The sequence below is a fragment of the Pararge aegeria genome, chromosome 25 (genome assembly GCF_905163445.1).
Source record: "Pararge aegeria chromosome 25, ilParAegt1.1, whole genome shotgun sequence".
In the NCBI taxonomy this organism is placed as follows: Eukaryota; Metazoa; Arthropoda; class Insecta; order Lepidoptera; family Nymphalidae; genus Pararge; species Pararge aegeria.
Window position 1 is genome coordinate 2610736 of NC_053204.1, and position 17033 is coordinate 2627768.

The following is a 17033-nucleotide window of genomic DNA, read 5'->3' on the forward strand; positions in this document are numbered from 1 at the left end:
GCATCTTCTTTAAAGATTAATTGAAATGAGTAAGGTAAAGATTATAGGTAAGTTGGTTTAGGTTAGTTTCTGCCAAGGATCTTTTTGCACAGGTAAGCAGGAATAATAATGTAATGGAGCTTACCTCTAACAACGACGTTGACCTCGGCCTGGTTTGTACCCACTCCGTTGAACACGTAGCAGTAGTATCTGCCAGAATGCGAGCGTTTTACATTCCTGATGGATAGTGTGTTGCCGACGAACGTTGCGTCGTCTTCTTGCAAACGCTTGTTCTGTAAAAAAAAAACACGATGGATTAAATCAGTAAATTTATTCTTGTTCAGTGTTACCAGCACGGCTAACATGGGCAGAAGACAATTAACTCCCCGGGTAAAGGATAAAAATGTATCTTCTCCCACAGCTTTATCAACTGTCAGCACTGGCGCACAAGTGGAAATAATATCCAAATAATATATGTGTAATAATAAACAGGGGTAAACTTCTCCTATTCCATGTTACCGTATTTTATATCCCATAAACGGGGGATATAGTTTTTATCTCGCGCCTTTGTTTGCCCTGCTTTACCAGCCCACAGGGCACGGGTCTCCTCCCACAATGAGAAGGGATTAAGTCCACCACGCTGGCCCAGTGCGGATTGGTGGTCTCCACACACCTTTGAGAACATTATGGAAATCTCATAAGCATGCCGGTTTCCTCACGATGTTTTCCTTTACATTGAATTTTATTACTTAAAACGCACATAACTAAGGAAAGTTATAGGTGCTTGCTGAGATTCGAACTTGACCACCTGAAAGTAAAGTCGATATCCTACCCAATGGGCTAGCGGTTGAATTACCGATAGAAAAAGCTTAGCAATATTTAGCTATGAAGTTATTGCTCCAATTTCATAGCTAAATATTGATTGACAGTGAGAGGGTGATAACAAATGGTGACGCTAAATTAGTCGGTGCTCTTTAGCCGAAACCGAACCGAAAGGCGGGCGTCAGCTACTTCAAGGATCCGAAGAAGTATATATGTATATTATAAGTATTTATGTACGTTATTCATAAAAAATAGTCATCAGTTATCTTAGTAGGTACCTATAATACAAGCTACGCTTACTTCGGGGCTAGATGGCGATGTGTGTATTGTCGTAGTATATTTATTACTTTTAATTACAGAATACGGGTTTTTTTAATAAAAAAATTCGCTTATTACTTCAGTTTTACCTTCAAGAAAAGATATGAAGGAAACCACTGTTCAAAAGCTTGTCTAGATATATCGACGCTTCCTTGTTCGTGAATTAGGTTAGATTGACAGTATCGGAACCCGTCAGACGGGTGAGAAGTTGATGTATGTTTGTTTGTGCCCCTTTATCTTGTGAACTCTAAATTGAACTTGACGCTCTTGTATAGCCGTTCATACTCGAAATGAATGAAGTTAATCAATTATCATTGTTTATTGGGTGTTGACTTTGAAGACCTACAGCACGGTTAGCTAAAGCAGAAAGCGAAATTTTACCCCTCCATTATATCCACTGTTAAGGGATAAAATTTACTTGTCTACTAAGGACGGCATCAGGGAAAACGAGAAAAACTCCCGAAAAGAGTGGATAAATCTGTGGGATAAGAAATAAATTTGTCCTTTCCTCATGGAGAAGAATGTTTGTGAGAGATTTAATAATATGGTCATCATAATAATCACATCACCCAATTGCCGTCCCACTAAAGAACACAACTCCTCCTTTAATTCGGGGTCAAGGCCGTAGTCCACCATGCTGGCCCAGTGCGGATCGGTGGACTCCACACTCCATTATGTCTCTGGTATGCAGGTTGAAGCAAGTGATATGTTAATTAATTAAAACGCACATAACTTAGAAAAGTTAGAGGTGCGTGCTGGGATTCGAACTCGGCCCCCCGAAAGTAAAGTCAAGCTTCTAATCAATGCGATAATGGTCTGTTGAAATGGTCATAAATTAGTGACATCTGCATATCGTCTGCGAAAGTTGCAGAAGTCATTTGTGGGATTGAGTATACGCTTTTATAATATGATTCCTAAAGTAATTTTGGGGATACCAATGCATAAGTTTAAAGAATGTGTTTAAACACATTTATTACAGCGAGGTTATTATACAATTGATGAATTTCTTAATGACAAGGTTGCTTGGAAGCATCCGGCTCCCATTTCATATCTCACAAGATAGAAAAATGAATTTGAAAATGTAAAACGTAAATTGTTGATATTGGAAAAGAGCAACTGCTGAGTTTCTTGTCGGCTTCTTCTCGGTAGAATCTGCCTTCCGAACCGGTGGTAGAGTCACTACACACAGACAGACTTGACGTTTCAAAAGTGCTTATATTAGGCCTACTTGAAATAAATCGCCGCTTCAAAATGGTAAATGCATGCCTAAGAATCTTCTTTGTTAAGGCGTCACTTACTGCATTGACTTGGCCATCGTTGGTGAAAATGGGCAATATATATTATATATAAGTATTAAATAAATGTAACTTACAACATTGTCTTCATCCCTGGACCACACGATTTTCGGTGGTGGGGAACCCGTGACGTCACAGGTCAGCAGCAAGTCCGAGCCTTCCAGAAGTTGGCCGTTGTCCGTTGCCGTGAACTCTGGAGATGGTACATTAAATTCTTATTAATTACTTGCGGTCCCTCGACCTTAAAAGATAGACATATGTTGTCGCGGACTTTTTTTTTAACTTTTAAAGGGCAACTTCTTTGTTGTACATTATTTTAGCGGAAGCTCTCAAAAAGAAAAAAAACTCTCATTGGTGCTAAGCTCCTATTTGTTTAAGCATGATGATATAAAGCCTCTAGCCTTCCTCAATAAATGGGATATTTAACATTAGAAGATTTTTTGAAGTTTTACTTCTTTTGGCGCGTTAGGGATGGGAGTAAATTAAAAAAAAAAACCGACACCCTGAAGTTAGTTATAGTCAATATTTTAGTTTTTCAAAAAAAGTTTTTCAAAGTATAGAATTCAATTCGGCGCAAATTTAATTGATTCAACTGTACAAAAATCTCAAAATTTCATGTTGAGTGAAACTTGGTGGTCCCATAATGAGATAAGAGATAGAGATAATGCATTATAACAAAACTTTCAACGTATTAAATATCCTTTTTCTATTGTTAGTGTCGTTATTTCTACAAACGTGGAATAAGGCGAAAGATAAAAAATTTCAAAAGATTTTTATCTTGTTACGCCAAAGAAGTGTAACTTCTACGCGCGTACATGAATATACACGCGTTTTTTTTCAATCAGCTGGTCTGATAGTTTAACAGATTATCGCATTCGAGTAAACAATCAAAAAAACTCTGCAGCTTTATATAATATATTAGAGGTATAGGCAGCGTCCAAACAAACTCATGTGAGTTTCAATGATGAATTTAAAAAACATTGAAAGTTACTATATTGTTTTTTTTTAGTTTTTATTATTTATTTTTTTATTGTTGTTCAAATTAAATTGTAACAAACATTTTACAATATCATCAGCCATCTTAGAAACTTTGCGTTTATGGTGAGGTTCGCAAGTAGGTATATACCCATATCATTGTATGAATTTTTAACAACTTACTCGAAATGTTTACATTTAGACACTATTTATCAAACAGTGGTAGTTTTTGAACTATTGCTTAAAAAAATGTGTTATGCCCTCAAAAATATATGCTTTTTTAAATTTAAAATTGCAAGTAGTGTTGGATTTAGGTAATTCCTTTTTCCGTACACATTATTTGTTTTCGGTAAAATAAACTTTTTACAAATAGGCAGTTTCATAAATTACCATCTCGCTCTTTACGTCTGAGATGTTAAAAGTACTTACTGACAATCCTAGGTGACTCCAGAATGGCCAGGTTATGTTGTATCTTGACCGGGTCGACCTGCAGGACCTCGCAGGTGTACAGGCCACTGTCAGACGGCCTCACGTCTCTTATCAACAGGTCCGTGGAGTTTGCGGCACTGTTGAGATAGGTAAAAGGCTATTAAATACTCTACATACAACTTTCGCCGACGTCCCAGGCATAGATACTATTTGGTTTGATAAATCGGAGTTCCCGGATTCCCGGAAGTAGGGAATTTATGATTGTTAACTTAAACGATAGGTGCAGCGCGCACCAAGACATTCCTCAGATGGCAGATTTCCATTTGTTACATTATGAAAACTAAGCTTAATTTGCTATACTCCGCGAAAAGCAGGAGAATCTGTATGGTCATTGTGGTCTGTATGGTCAATCTGTGGCAGATACTTGTGCTTTTCGCGGAGTATAGCAAATTAAGCTTAATTTTCGTCATATATCATGGAATTCCGCAAAGTAACGCCTGCTTCTATCCAAGATTTGTTTCAAATTAACTAAGAAACTCATTGTTATATTTCGGTCATATTACACAATTAGGTAAAAATTGTAGCCTACTCGTATATGTTATCCCGGGGAATAAAACTACACCTATTAGGTAGTGTACAGTCTTATAAAAACAGGTCCAGTAGTTTTTTGTTTTTACAAATATAATTTTAGCGTGTGTATGATCCCAATGTATAAACCTACACCTATTAGTGTTCTGTCTCATCAAAACACGTCCAGTAGTTTTTGCGTGAGAGAGTAACAAACATCCACTATCCTTACAAAGTTTCGCATTAAAATACAAGTAGGATTTAATATTACGCTTGAATCTTAGGAGACGGGCAAACTTAGTAAAACGTAGTAAAAGCGCAAACGTACAAGTCAACAGGTTGTGTTTATTATTTAGAACAGCCGAAGAGAGTTTGTAGTAGACTTATCAGAAGCTGAATCTGCTTTCCGAAATAGTGGTAGAGTCACTACAAACAGACATACTTCCACTAGAGGGAAATAAATGAATTTAGAATTTTTGAATTTTTAGCAAGCAAGAACTCACAGCATGTTTGAGTCATACTAAAATCAATCGTATGTCTAGGCTGGGACACTCTCGATGCACTCAAGTTATACGTGGCAGGAAGCACAGTTGCCGGGAGGGCGTTCCACATCTTAGCGGTACGTATCAGAAACGTGTTTTTAAAATATTTCGTGCGTGCTGATTGAATATAAGGATGCCACCGCTCGTGACTTCTTACAGTTCTGTGGTAGAAAGGGGACAGAGGAACAAGATTTCGATGTTCCTGAGCAAGCTCACTGTAAAAAAAAAAACGATAAACAGGCAAAATAAGCTCACTGCCTCTCCCAATGAAAGGGTTTGCCCATAACGACGAGCAGACGAGTTAGTGATTACTACGTTCTCCGTTATATTCCCATCGTACGTCACCCGCGGGGTTAGGAGTGGTGACAACTGTATTCTGATCTGCCGTCAATACACGGCACAGAACTGGTAACATTATCCTTGGTGCGCAAGGTTTGGGCTAGTTCCAGCGGCCTTCTGAGGTCAATTGCTGGCAGGATTGATTGTCAGTACCTGTGCTGTTGCTGCATGATATGTGCTTTCCAATCGGGCATGCCCGGGTTTTGTGCAAACTATTTCGTCAGGTTAAGTTTACTAATATTTAAATTTGTATTTTAATAACAATTTATGATCCATGTTAATGAGTTTTGTTTTATTTCTTTATTTATTATAGAATAATTACATGGAGAATCTGTCGCCGGCGCTGTACGAAGACAGGTCCTGTTCATATGATTTCTGTGTGCCGATGAAATAGTTTGTGTTGTTTCTAGTCCATTGCACCACGACGCCATCTGGAAAAAATAAACATTTTTTACAAGTGAATGAAAGTATGGAAATAGGTGCATAAGTAAATATCAAAGTACATTTAGTAGTAGTGGAGTTTTTTCTGCCAGAATTCGTCCGCAGAAGTGGGTACTGCAACTCCTATGCGGCTAGTTTAGCTATGTCAGTAATTCAGGTTCTCTCGTTTAATTTTTTTTTTACCTAATGTAAACAATGTTTTCATAGTTTTTTTTTTTTGTAAAGTTTGTTAAAAATTAAAAAACATACCTATATACGAGCAGCGAACGAAATATTCCGTTCGCTGCATGCGAGAAGATCTTAACTTGGTCTAAGTTACCGCAGATCTTTACCATTTACATTATGAAAATCTTTTTTTTATTTTTTTTTATCTGTAAGCATAATAAACCCTAGATACTTTCAGATTGATCGGTTAAAAACTTTAAAATAACTCAATTTTTTTCTTTATACAAGTAGTAGTAAAGGCAGAGGTGTATCACCTTACAGCCATGAAAATAACTCATTAAGTATCAGCCCGGAGCTGGTAACTTAAAGTGGTAACATGATTTATATTAATTAAAATTTATTATCTATATAATTATTCGAATCAGGAAAGTTGTGACTGTGAATATACAATCCAGCATTACCAAAATAAACATATTATTATTTTAAACTTTGCTTTGCTAACATCAATGATTAATATTTATAGATTTCCTCAAAGCCTGAACACCAATAAAGCGATCGTTAACAGAATGATTGCGTAATAAAGTTGCGTCACAAAATGTACGCTCTTCCGGTGGCGCCAAAAGTGACGTTTCCGGTTAACGGTCCTACGATGACATATCATTATGGAAGTGACAAAGTGCGTGTCAAATATAAATAATTAAGACAATATCGATGCCGTTCCGGCATGACAAAAAGCCATTAACTCAAAGAAGAAGAAGAAGAAGACACTATCGATACTGGATACGATTGTCGGTTAAATGAAAAACGGACGAATTATATTTCATGCGATTTTGCATAGCTGAAATTCAACGGCATTTATTTTATGTTCTTATATGGGATGTGTTTTTTATTACACTAGAAGTTATAGACCTTGACTGCAATTTTAGCTGCTGATCAATTTAGATGCAGTCGAAGATGATAACGGGCTAACCTGTTAGGGGTATGCCAGTTATATCAAACCCCTTATCGGTTTCCATGCGACATCGTACCGGCACGTCTGGGTAACTAGCCGCAGCAAATACAGAAGCTCAAGTGGCAATAGGCGCGGCAAATAGTTCGGAGAACCAATGGACGTTGCGGTGCCAAGGTGCTGGAATGGCGACCCTGCACCGGTAAACAAACGTTCGTCGGCACCCAACGAGGTGAACAGAGCGAGGTCAGGCGTGTCGCTGGGAGCCGCTGGAGGTAACCGGCCCAGGCGGTCCTGGATTGTGGAACTCCCGACAAAAGTCTTATGTCCAGCAATGGACGTATAATTGTTTGAAGTGATGGTGATGAGGACGATGATGAAGATGATGATGATGATTATATTAGATGCCCTTTGACGTTCAGAAACCTTTGGTTATAATAAACCCACAGAGTGCACTTACGTATAAAAGGACTGACAAACCTACTTAAACAATGTCACATTTTTTGTAGTTCGCCATTTTGTGATGGCGGCCATCTTGGATTTGAAATGTATCGTAGTGTACAGTATTCTACTAGTCAACCCCGTTTATTTAACCCCATATTTAGGGAGTTGTGATCCACCATTTTGCAGCAGCGGCTATCTCGAACTCATTTTCATCAAACACTAAGAACACTCCGACTCGTTAACCATTAAAAAAAACCAAAATCGTTTCATCCGTTCGGGAGCTACGACGGCATAGACAGACACACACAAGAAGGTAAATCTAGCAAGGCTTTAATTTAGGGAAGGTCTACTCACTGGCAGGTGACACTTTGCACTCGAGCCGCACAGTTCTTCCTATAGTGACGTTGTAGAGCGCAGACTGTGTCACTATTTTGGCCACCACTGCGACTTCTTCCTCGTCATTGCCTGCAAAAGGAATTAAATAAAAAAATCATAGTTTAAACGATTGTCAATAAAAAAATATATGTCACTAGATACACTCAGTACATCATTAAAACTGAGTGGATTTTGATGAGGATTGCTTTACACATGGACAACTGTATGTTGCGTGTTCCCGAGTCGGCGAACCTGCATCGATATAGAAAGAAAGAAAGAAAGTAAAATAAATAAGTAAATAAAAATACTACCACAATACACACATCGCCATCTAGCCCCAAAGTAAGCGTAGCTTGTGTTATGAGTACTAAGATGACACGGCCTTGGGCTCAGAAAGCAGGGTCGCTGCAAACTGCGCCAATCTTAGTACCCATAACACAAGCTACGCTTACTTTGGGGCTAGATGGCGATGTGTGTATTGACGTAGTATATTTATATATTTATTTATTAAATTTTCTATCTTGTGAGAGATGAGAGCGGAGCCTGCTTTCAGGCAGCCTTAGAACAGTAAAGTAAAGTACATTATGACACTAGTTTGCTGTTGATCCTTGACACTCAAGGTGGACTTTTAAAAACAAACAAACATACGAACATCTATTTTTAGTAGCAGTAGTAGTAGAACTTTTGGAAACAGATCTCGTCCGGGGAAGTACTATGGTGATAACAAAAAGAACACCCGGCTTAGTTTGTTGTGGGCTTCTTCTTAGACCAGGGCGCGTTTGGAACCCTCGTAGCTTCAGTTTTAAGTTTACGAATGTAGTTATCGCCATCACTACTCACTGTTATGTTCACATTTTGTATATAAATAACGCATCAAAAGTGCCATATATGTGCCTATCCCTACTAATATTATAAATGTGAATGTAAGTTTGTTTGTTACGCTTTCACGCAAAAACTACTTAACCGATCCTCATGAAACTTTGTACACATATTCTTGGAAATGTTAGAAGTAATATAGAATACTTTTTATCCCGACATTAAGCTCGGTTCCTTTGGGAGAGGGGATGAAAGTGTTTGACGATTTTACACCATAACTCCGACAAATTATAACCGATTTAAATAATTATTTTTGTACTATAGAGGTTATAATATGTGTTTAATTTTGTCCAAACTGTGGTTGGAGACAGAGGACAGAACTCCTCAGCGGACAGCAGCAAACCCCTCATTCAAGGCTTAGCGATACTGAATACTTTAATTTTTTTAGAACTACAAGTGAATTGAATGCCACATCAAAAAACTAAATCAAACGCAGACGAAGTCGCGGACAACAGCTAGTTTGTATAAATAAATATTTGACTGATTGACTGATACTGTCACCATGCTTATTTCTGCCGCTACGCAGCATTGTTGCAATGCTGTGTTCCAGTCTGAAGGGCGTGGTGACCGGTGTAGCTAAGGGCTTATAAGGATCAAACATACGCCTCAAATTGATAGACACGGGGCGGCATGTTGCAGGACGTGTACCTTGCACGCCCTGTGAACTGTACCTCTGTTTGTAGCCGATGTTTTTCCATTTACCATCAGCTATGCGATCAGCTAAGTCCGTCAATTATTACTATAAAGAAGACATCAAATCAAAACTTTCTAGTTACTTTCATTTCCTTGGGTTACTTAGTGACGCGATGTTAAAATATTTTTGACGCTCTGGAAACGTTAGCATAGCTACATTCAGGGCGTTTAGTTTTTTTTTTTGCGAACCGCATTGCTTGTATTAATAATCACAAACGAAATCGACATAGATCCAATACTAAAAAAAAAACGAATATAATAATTGATATCGACGTGTTATTAAACAAAGATAACTGAATCAGGATTGTTACAGCCAATTTATAAAGTGGGTATATAATTAAACTTTTGATAACTATAAATTCATATTTGCCAGATATTTATTTTCATGACATTGAGTCGGTGGGTATTTTGATATAAATACGACTGCATTATCTATTCACCTCACCCCGATTTCTGACGTCACCCGGACGTGGATCCTTACCACGGTCACGGGGGCGTTCGGACTAAACAATGATTAGTCCAAAAGTCCACCAACAGTCAGATTAACGTCGAACCGAGCCGAGGTCCGAGTCCTCGCAGGAGGCACCCTCGGGTCGACGTCTCCCATACTCCCCCCGATGTCGTCGAGCCCTGGGGCTCTTCTCATGGCGAGCTTTCGCGCTCGCCTCACTCCCCCGGTGACGCCGTAGCAACCCCTTAGGTGGTTATCGGCAAGTGTCCTTCCGAAAAAGCAAAAAAAAAAAAAAAAAACAAGTATTCACCTCAGTCCTACATGGACTCGAACGATGCAAGGATACCTGCCGGTGTCATAGTCGTTTATCAGGATACCTATTATAGAACACATGTTCGGTAATGGGAAATACTTAAAACACGCGTGGTTAATATCTCTGACTATGATGTAATGAGATCCAAGTTATTACGGCACGTGGGATAAAAAAATATTTTACCTTCTCCGTCGTTCTGCGCTTCGTCGTCGGCACCCTCGTCGTTCTGCAGGTCGTCATAGTTCGCATCGTTGGTCTCACGACGAACCAGCGAGTGTCGTGCTTCTGTAACAGAAGATAAGACATATAAGGTTTTGCTTCCAATATTCATCACAATTTCGGTTTAAGGAATAAAATAATAATAATAATTTTTATTTCAGGCATCTAGGCTCATATTTTTTGTTAGTAATAACATTATTTCTATATTACTAAAAGATAATAAATAAATAAATAAATATACTACGACACACATCGTCATCTTGTCCGTAGCTTGTGTAAGCGTAGCTTGTGTTATGGGTACTAAGATGACTAATGATTTTTTTTTAATTATAAATAAACATAAATACTTATAATATGCAGATAAAAACCCAGACACTGAAAAACATTCATGTTCATCACAAAAACATTTTCCAATTGTGGGAATCGAGCTCACGGCTTTGGACTCAGAAAGCAGGGTCGCTGCCCAATGCGCCAATCGGTCGTCGGTCGCCGATAAAAAATAGCACAACAGTGACTCATAACCTTCTGTCAAACCTACCAGCAGTCATCTTCATGATGCTGTAAATACATAAACAAATCCCTCTTCCAGTAACTCGAATATATCAGGAGATTTCCCCAATTTTTATCACAAAAAAGGTAGCTTACCCACTTGCTAATAAAATGAAACAAGTACTCTACACATAGATACATCGACGAAGGAATTAAAATAAAGCACGCTTCCTTAGACGGTTTGATTCGATGGGTATAATGGAATTGACTCTGCATTGCTTGAGCAAATACCTCACGCCAATGTCGCTTGGTATAATTCTAAGGCTTAGATCTATTGAGTTATGTTGTCTTGGTACCTACAGGATTTTCTTACTCACGTACTCGAAGCGGTGATAGCGCAGTGGGTAGCTCGTGTACACTTTCGGGGGGCCGAGTCCGAATCCCAGCACGCACCTCTAACTTTTCTAAGTTATGTGCGTTTAAAGGAATTCAAATATCACTTGCTTTAACAGTGAAGTAAAACATCGTAAAATAACCTGCATGTCTGAGAGTTCAACATAATGTTCGCAAAGGTGTGTGAAGTCCACCAATCCGCGCTGGGCCAGCGTGGTGGACTGCGGCCTTAACCCCTTCTCATTGTGGGAGGAGACCCGTGCCTTGTAGTGGGCTGGTAATGGGTTTATATGATGATGATGATGTTGAATCGAAGAGTCGTTTTCGAGTATTAAAATACGTATCGTACAAGGAAAATGAACCTAATGCCACTCGTTTTAGAGCCGTCAATCCTATAATTCTGATTTCTGTTTTACAAACATAGTAGTTTTATTACGGGAAAACAATCGGTTCCCACGGGATTTGTAAAAAACCGCAATAAACGGACGGACGATACAACGGCAATAAAATAATATAAATAAATAAATACACTACGACAATACACACATCGCCATCTAGCCCCAAAGTAAGCGTAGCTTGTGTTATGGGTACTAAGATAGCTGTTGAATATTTTTATGAATATAATACATAAATACTTATAATATACATATAAACACCCAGACACTGAAAAACATTCGTGCTCATCACACAAACATTTTCCAGTTGTGGGAATCGAACCCACGGCCTTGGACTCAGAAAGCAGGGTCACTGCAAACTGCGCCAATCGGCCGTCAAAATACACAATGCAAAATACACTATAATATATTAAAAATATAATTATATTTTTTCAGTGAAATATATTATTAATATTCCCCTGACGGGTCGACGTCAGCAGGCAATCGGTAGTAAAAAATATATCAAACCCAAACAATAAGTATGCCTTCGAGACGAATGAGTTATAAATAAGAATTAAAGATACACTAAATTTTTTTATCTTAGCATTTTCGTTTGAAATGTCAATTAGTCAGGAGTGTTCTTATATAGATGAAAGGGCTAGACTAGTAGAATAATGTACAATATATCGGAAGTCGGAGTTTTTTTTAATTTTCAGCTTGTCACTTGCACCACGCACAGCTCCTGGCATGCTCGGTTGACTCTCCAACCGGTAATAACTCTAAAATTGTTTCTGGATTGCTTGTTGATACAATATGCTTAGTTTTACCTTTTAAGGACGAGCCTTGAATGCTTGACGTTCTGTTTAAACATAATAGGGATGAATTGGTAAATGTTTCCATTCAAATAGGGTATTTCACTCTAATCAGAATGTTCAATATTTATGTGCATTCTCTAAACTGAAGATCGAAATGTTCTCATGTTTTTTTGACGAGATTAGGATCTCGCAGCGGTGCGGAGAAATGTACACTCTTTGCAAGGTCATTTATGTATGTAAGAAACAAAAACGGACTAATTATACTGCCCTGTGGCACACCTCTTTCAATGATTTTAAATTCGGATTTATTATATATATATTTTTAGAATTATTTATTATTTTTGATATTTCAGTATTGTACTGTGTGTTCAGTATTGTAACAGTGATATTGACAATATAGGTCTATAAACCCGCCCTGTGTCTTGTGGTGCGATGATAAAATGGTGAAGAGGGAACGAGATCGAACAGTTCCTGAGCACACTTCCCACAGAATTTGATCCTATAAAACTGGCTACCTTACGCCGATGATCAAAACCTTATGCAATAAAGTGAGCAAAAGAAAATTTAACAGTAGGAACAACGCAACACAATCACAAAAGAAGGTATCTTTGGATGTCAATGCATAAGAATCAGGGTCCGATATAAACAGTATCACCCACGGCGATGCTCTACAATGTACAAACTTATATCAAATTATTCCACACATAATATAAATCGATTCAAAGTAGCAATACGAAAGTCGGGTGACGCGACTTGTATGATATTCATGACGATACCCCAGGAGCGTGGTGAATGCAAATGACGGTAAGTATCTGACGAGGAAAGACGGCGTGTCGACCGTACAAGTGCGACGGGAATACTGATTGGGTTAAAAGCCTTTCAACTAAATGGGTAATGTAGCTTTCTGAACGAATTGTAAAGGTCCCCAGTCAAAAGTCAAAGACAAATATTTATTTATTCAAACTAATAAAACCCTATCCCTACTAATATTATAAATGTGAATGTAAGTTTGTTTGTTACGCTTTCAAGCAAAAACTACTTAACTGATCCTCATGAAACTTTGTACACATATTCTTGGAAGTGCTAGAAGTAATATAGGGTACTTTTTATCCCAACATTAAGCTCGGTTCCTTTGGGAGAGGGGATGCGTGTTTGACGATTTAACAACTCCAAAAAATTATAACCGATTTAAATAATTATTTCTGTACTATAGAGGCTATAATATGTGTTTAACTTTGCTCAAACTGTGGTTGGAGATAGAGGACAGAACTCCTCAGAAGACGGCAGACGAAGTCGCGGGCAACAGCTAGTCTACCATAATTAATTTAAATAAGTTTTAACATTATTTTAGTTTTAACGTTCTACCTTATTGTGCTGCTGTATTTGTATCTCTGTAATTTTTCTCTGTGGTGTACAATAAAAGTGTATTCATTCATTCATTCATTCATTATTTATGTTCTATTGTTAAACGCTATAATCACAGATTTTGCAAATTCACTGACACCGACTGACTGACTACTGACTCTATTATTTTTACACGCTTTTTTATTAGATTTGTTGGTCTGTTTGTAACAGACTCATTTGGACTTGATTTTGGCCCTCTTCAAATTCTTTGTAGATATATTGAGGACCGATGGCGATTTGTAAAATAAGATTTTTGCTTTTTTATATTTTTAGGTATAGTCACTAAGGCAGGTATGATTTTATTTTTAATTTCCACTGTTATCTTTAACAAATTTGGTGGTGAATGGAATTACCAATTAATATTGCTCTAATAAAAATACTAGTTTAAAATAAAATAAAACAAACACGCATTTATAAATAAACTAAGCTAAAAGGTAAAAACGATCAAGTAAAACAAGATCAATAATTTTAAGTTCACATTTTCGTCAAACGAAACTTGCAAACAACACACAAAAAAAAATGACAAATACTTAAGGCAAGAACAAAAACAATAAACATGCTCATTCTTATCTTATGTGTCACAAATACCTACTATGTTTTTTTTTTCTTATATCTACAGTGCAATACAAAAATATGTCTGTTTACTTATATATTATGTTTTTTTATTTATTAACTTATTTTTTTATTTCTCCCGACCAAAGCCCTAAAATCCAAAAAAATCGGAAGAATCGATCTGGCAATCCTGCCCGAAAGTGATGTCGAAGTCCTGCCCACGGAGCTATCACCACTTAATCCGAGTGAAAATTGCAATAAATTACTTCTGCCATAGGCGGTGATCGCTCAGTTAAAGGCAATAACGCATTCTAGTGACTCAACAACCACTATAAATTAGCGATTGTAATCGCCTTGGGAAATAATTGCGGATTGCTAAAGTATATAATTAAGTAGTTTTGTTTTAACGACAGGATATATATGCAATTTTCTATGTATTCTTGTTTTCTGTTATTTATATTTTTTTCTCCGTGTACATTAAAAGTGTATTGATTCATTCAATCTTCCATTAATTCATTGAATTTGTGGTTAAAGACGTTTATTTTCTCAAAAGAATTTAGTTAGCCGATTGGCTGAGTTTGCAGCGACCCTGCTTTCTGAGTCCAAGGCCGATTCGTTTCCCACAACTGGAAAATGTTTGAAAGTCAAAGTCAAAGTTAAATATTTCTTTATTCAAATAGGCACATAGATGGTACTTTTGATGCGTTATTAAATACACAATATGTACATACTTCTTCCAACAGTGCGTGTTGCCAGTGATGACCACTCGCTCTGAAACATGGTCGTTAACTATGGGCCTCATAAGAAGGCTCAGAGTCACTCAGCGGGCGATGGAGAGAGCTATGCTCGGAGCATCTCTACGCGATCAAATCAGAAATGTGGAGATTCGTAGAAGAACCAGAGTTACCGACATAGCTCAACGAGTCGCGAAGCTGAAGTGGCAATGGGCCGGGCACATAGTTCGGAGAAAGGATGGACGTTGGGGTCCCAAGGTGCTGGAATGGCAGCCCCGAACTGGTAAGCGCAGCGTTGGTCGGCCCCCAACGAGGTGGACAGACGACATTAAGCGCGTCGCAGGTAGCCGCTGGATTCAAGCGGCTCAGAACCGTGGAACTTGGAACTCCCTACAAAAGACCTATGTCCAGCAGTGGACGTCTATCGGTTGATGTGATGATGATGATGATGATGATGTGTACATAGCAGTGAGTAGTGATGGCGATAACTACAATCGTAAACTTAAAACTAAAGCTACGAGGGTTCCAATCGCGCCCTGGTATAAGAAGAAGCCCACAACAAACTTAGCCGGGTGTTCTTTTTGTTATCACCATCTCACATTGTCATTTTGTGTGATGAACATAAATGTTTTTCAGTGTCTGGGTGTTCATATGTATATTCTAAGTATTTATGTGTATTATTTATAAAAATATTCATCAGCCATCTAAGTACCCATAACACAAACTACACTTTGGGGCTAGATGCCAATGTGTGTATTGTCGTAGTATATTAGTATGTAGTATTGAATGAATGAATGGAAGAATGAGTACATCTTAACCATCCATTATCGGCCCACTACAGAGCACGGGTCTCCTTCCACAATGACAAGTGTTAAGACCGTAGTCCACCATGCTGGCCCAGTGCGGATTAGTGGACTTCACACGCCTTTGAGAACATTATAGAGAACTATCAGGCATTTGACGACCTGCCTGGCGCAACGGTGAGCGCCGTGAAGTTAATCAGAAGGTCCCCGGTTCGATTCCCGGCCGAGTATGGAAATTTATAATCTCTGAATTTTCTCTGGTCTGTAGGCTTTGGCCGTGGCTAGTTACCACCCTGCCGACGAAGACGTGCCGTTAAGCGATTTAGTGTTCCGGTGCGATGTCGCCGATTACGGGTATGACTACCATACTCCTCATCAGGTTAGCCCGCCACCATTAGACTGCACCAACACATAACACCAAGTGAAAAATAAAATGAAGGTTTCCTCACGATGTTTTCCTTCACCGTTAAAGCATGTGATATTGCTTAGGACGCAAATAACTTAAAAAAGTTAAGCAAACTTAAGTAAGTTGCTGGGATCCAAATTCCTCGAAAGTGAACAATCCTATTTGACGGCCGATTGGCGCAGTTTGCAGCGATCCTGCTTTCTGAGTCCAAGGCCGTGGGTTCGATTCCCACAACTGGAAAATGTTCGTGTGATGAGCATGAATATTTTTCAGTGTCTGGGTGTTTATGTGTATATTCTAAGTATTTATGTATTTTATTTATAAAAATATTCAACAGTCATCTTAGTACCCATAACACAAGCTACGCTTACTTTGGGACTAGATGGCGACGTGTGTATTGTCGTAATATATTTATTTATTTATTATTATTTATATTTATCTATTATAATGCTAAGGATTACTTAAAAGTTAAAAAAGGTTGGGTGTGAATTGCTCTAACTGTTAATTCTTTTTGTGTACACTAGTTTATGTATTAGCATGTAGTTATTAGCATGTTTGTATTTTAATATTTGGACCACCAGCAGTCTATTCTCCTCTTCTTTTTTTTTTTTTAATTCTAAGGTTGCCTGGCAGAGATCGCTATTAAGCGATAAGGCCGCCTTTTGTATTACTTCTTTCGATATGTTTCTGTTTTTGTTATATTTTAAATATGTTAATGTTGTGGTATTCAAATAAAGAGTTTAAGAATAATAATAACTTCATAGCTTAATATAAATTTACTTTGAAATGGTGATAACAAAAAAAAACTACCCGGCTAAGTTTGTTGTGGGCTCTCTGTAACCCTCGTAGCTTTAGGTTTAAGTTGGCGAAC

The 17033-nt window shown here is 38.0% G+C and overlaps 1 protein-coding gene across 1 annotated transcript in view; it reads right to left on the reverse strand.

The window, feature by feature from the left end:
* LOC120634815 (lachesin-like) overlaps positions 1–17033 on the reverse strand; it is a 199890-nt gene that overhangs the window by 9576 nt on the left and 173281 nt on the right. The window contains exons 3-8 of the mRNA XM_039905628.1: positions 10157–10258; positions 7620–7730; positions 5589–5697; positions 3819–3955; positions 2492–2607; positions 125–272 (exon numbers count right to left, since the gene is read on the reverse strand). Of these exons, the coding sequence (XP_039761562.1) occupies positions 125–272; positions 2492–2607; positions 3819–3955; positions 5589–5697; positions 7620–7730; positions 10157–10258 (723 nt within the window). The remainder of the gene's footprint in view (positions 1–124; positions 273–2491; positions 2608–3818; positions 3956–5588; positions 5698–7619; positions 7731–10156; positions 10259–17033) is intronic.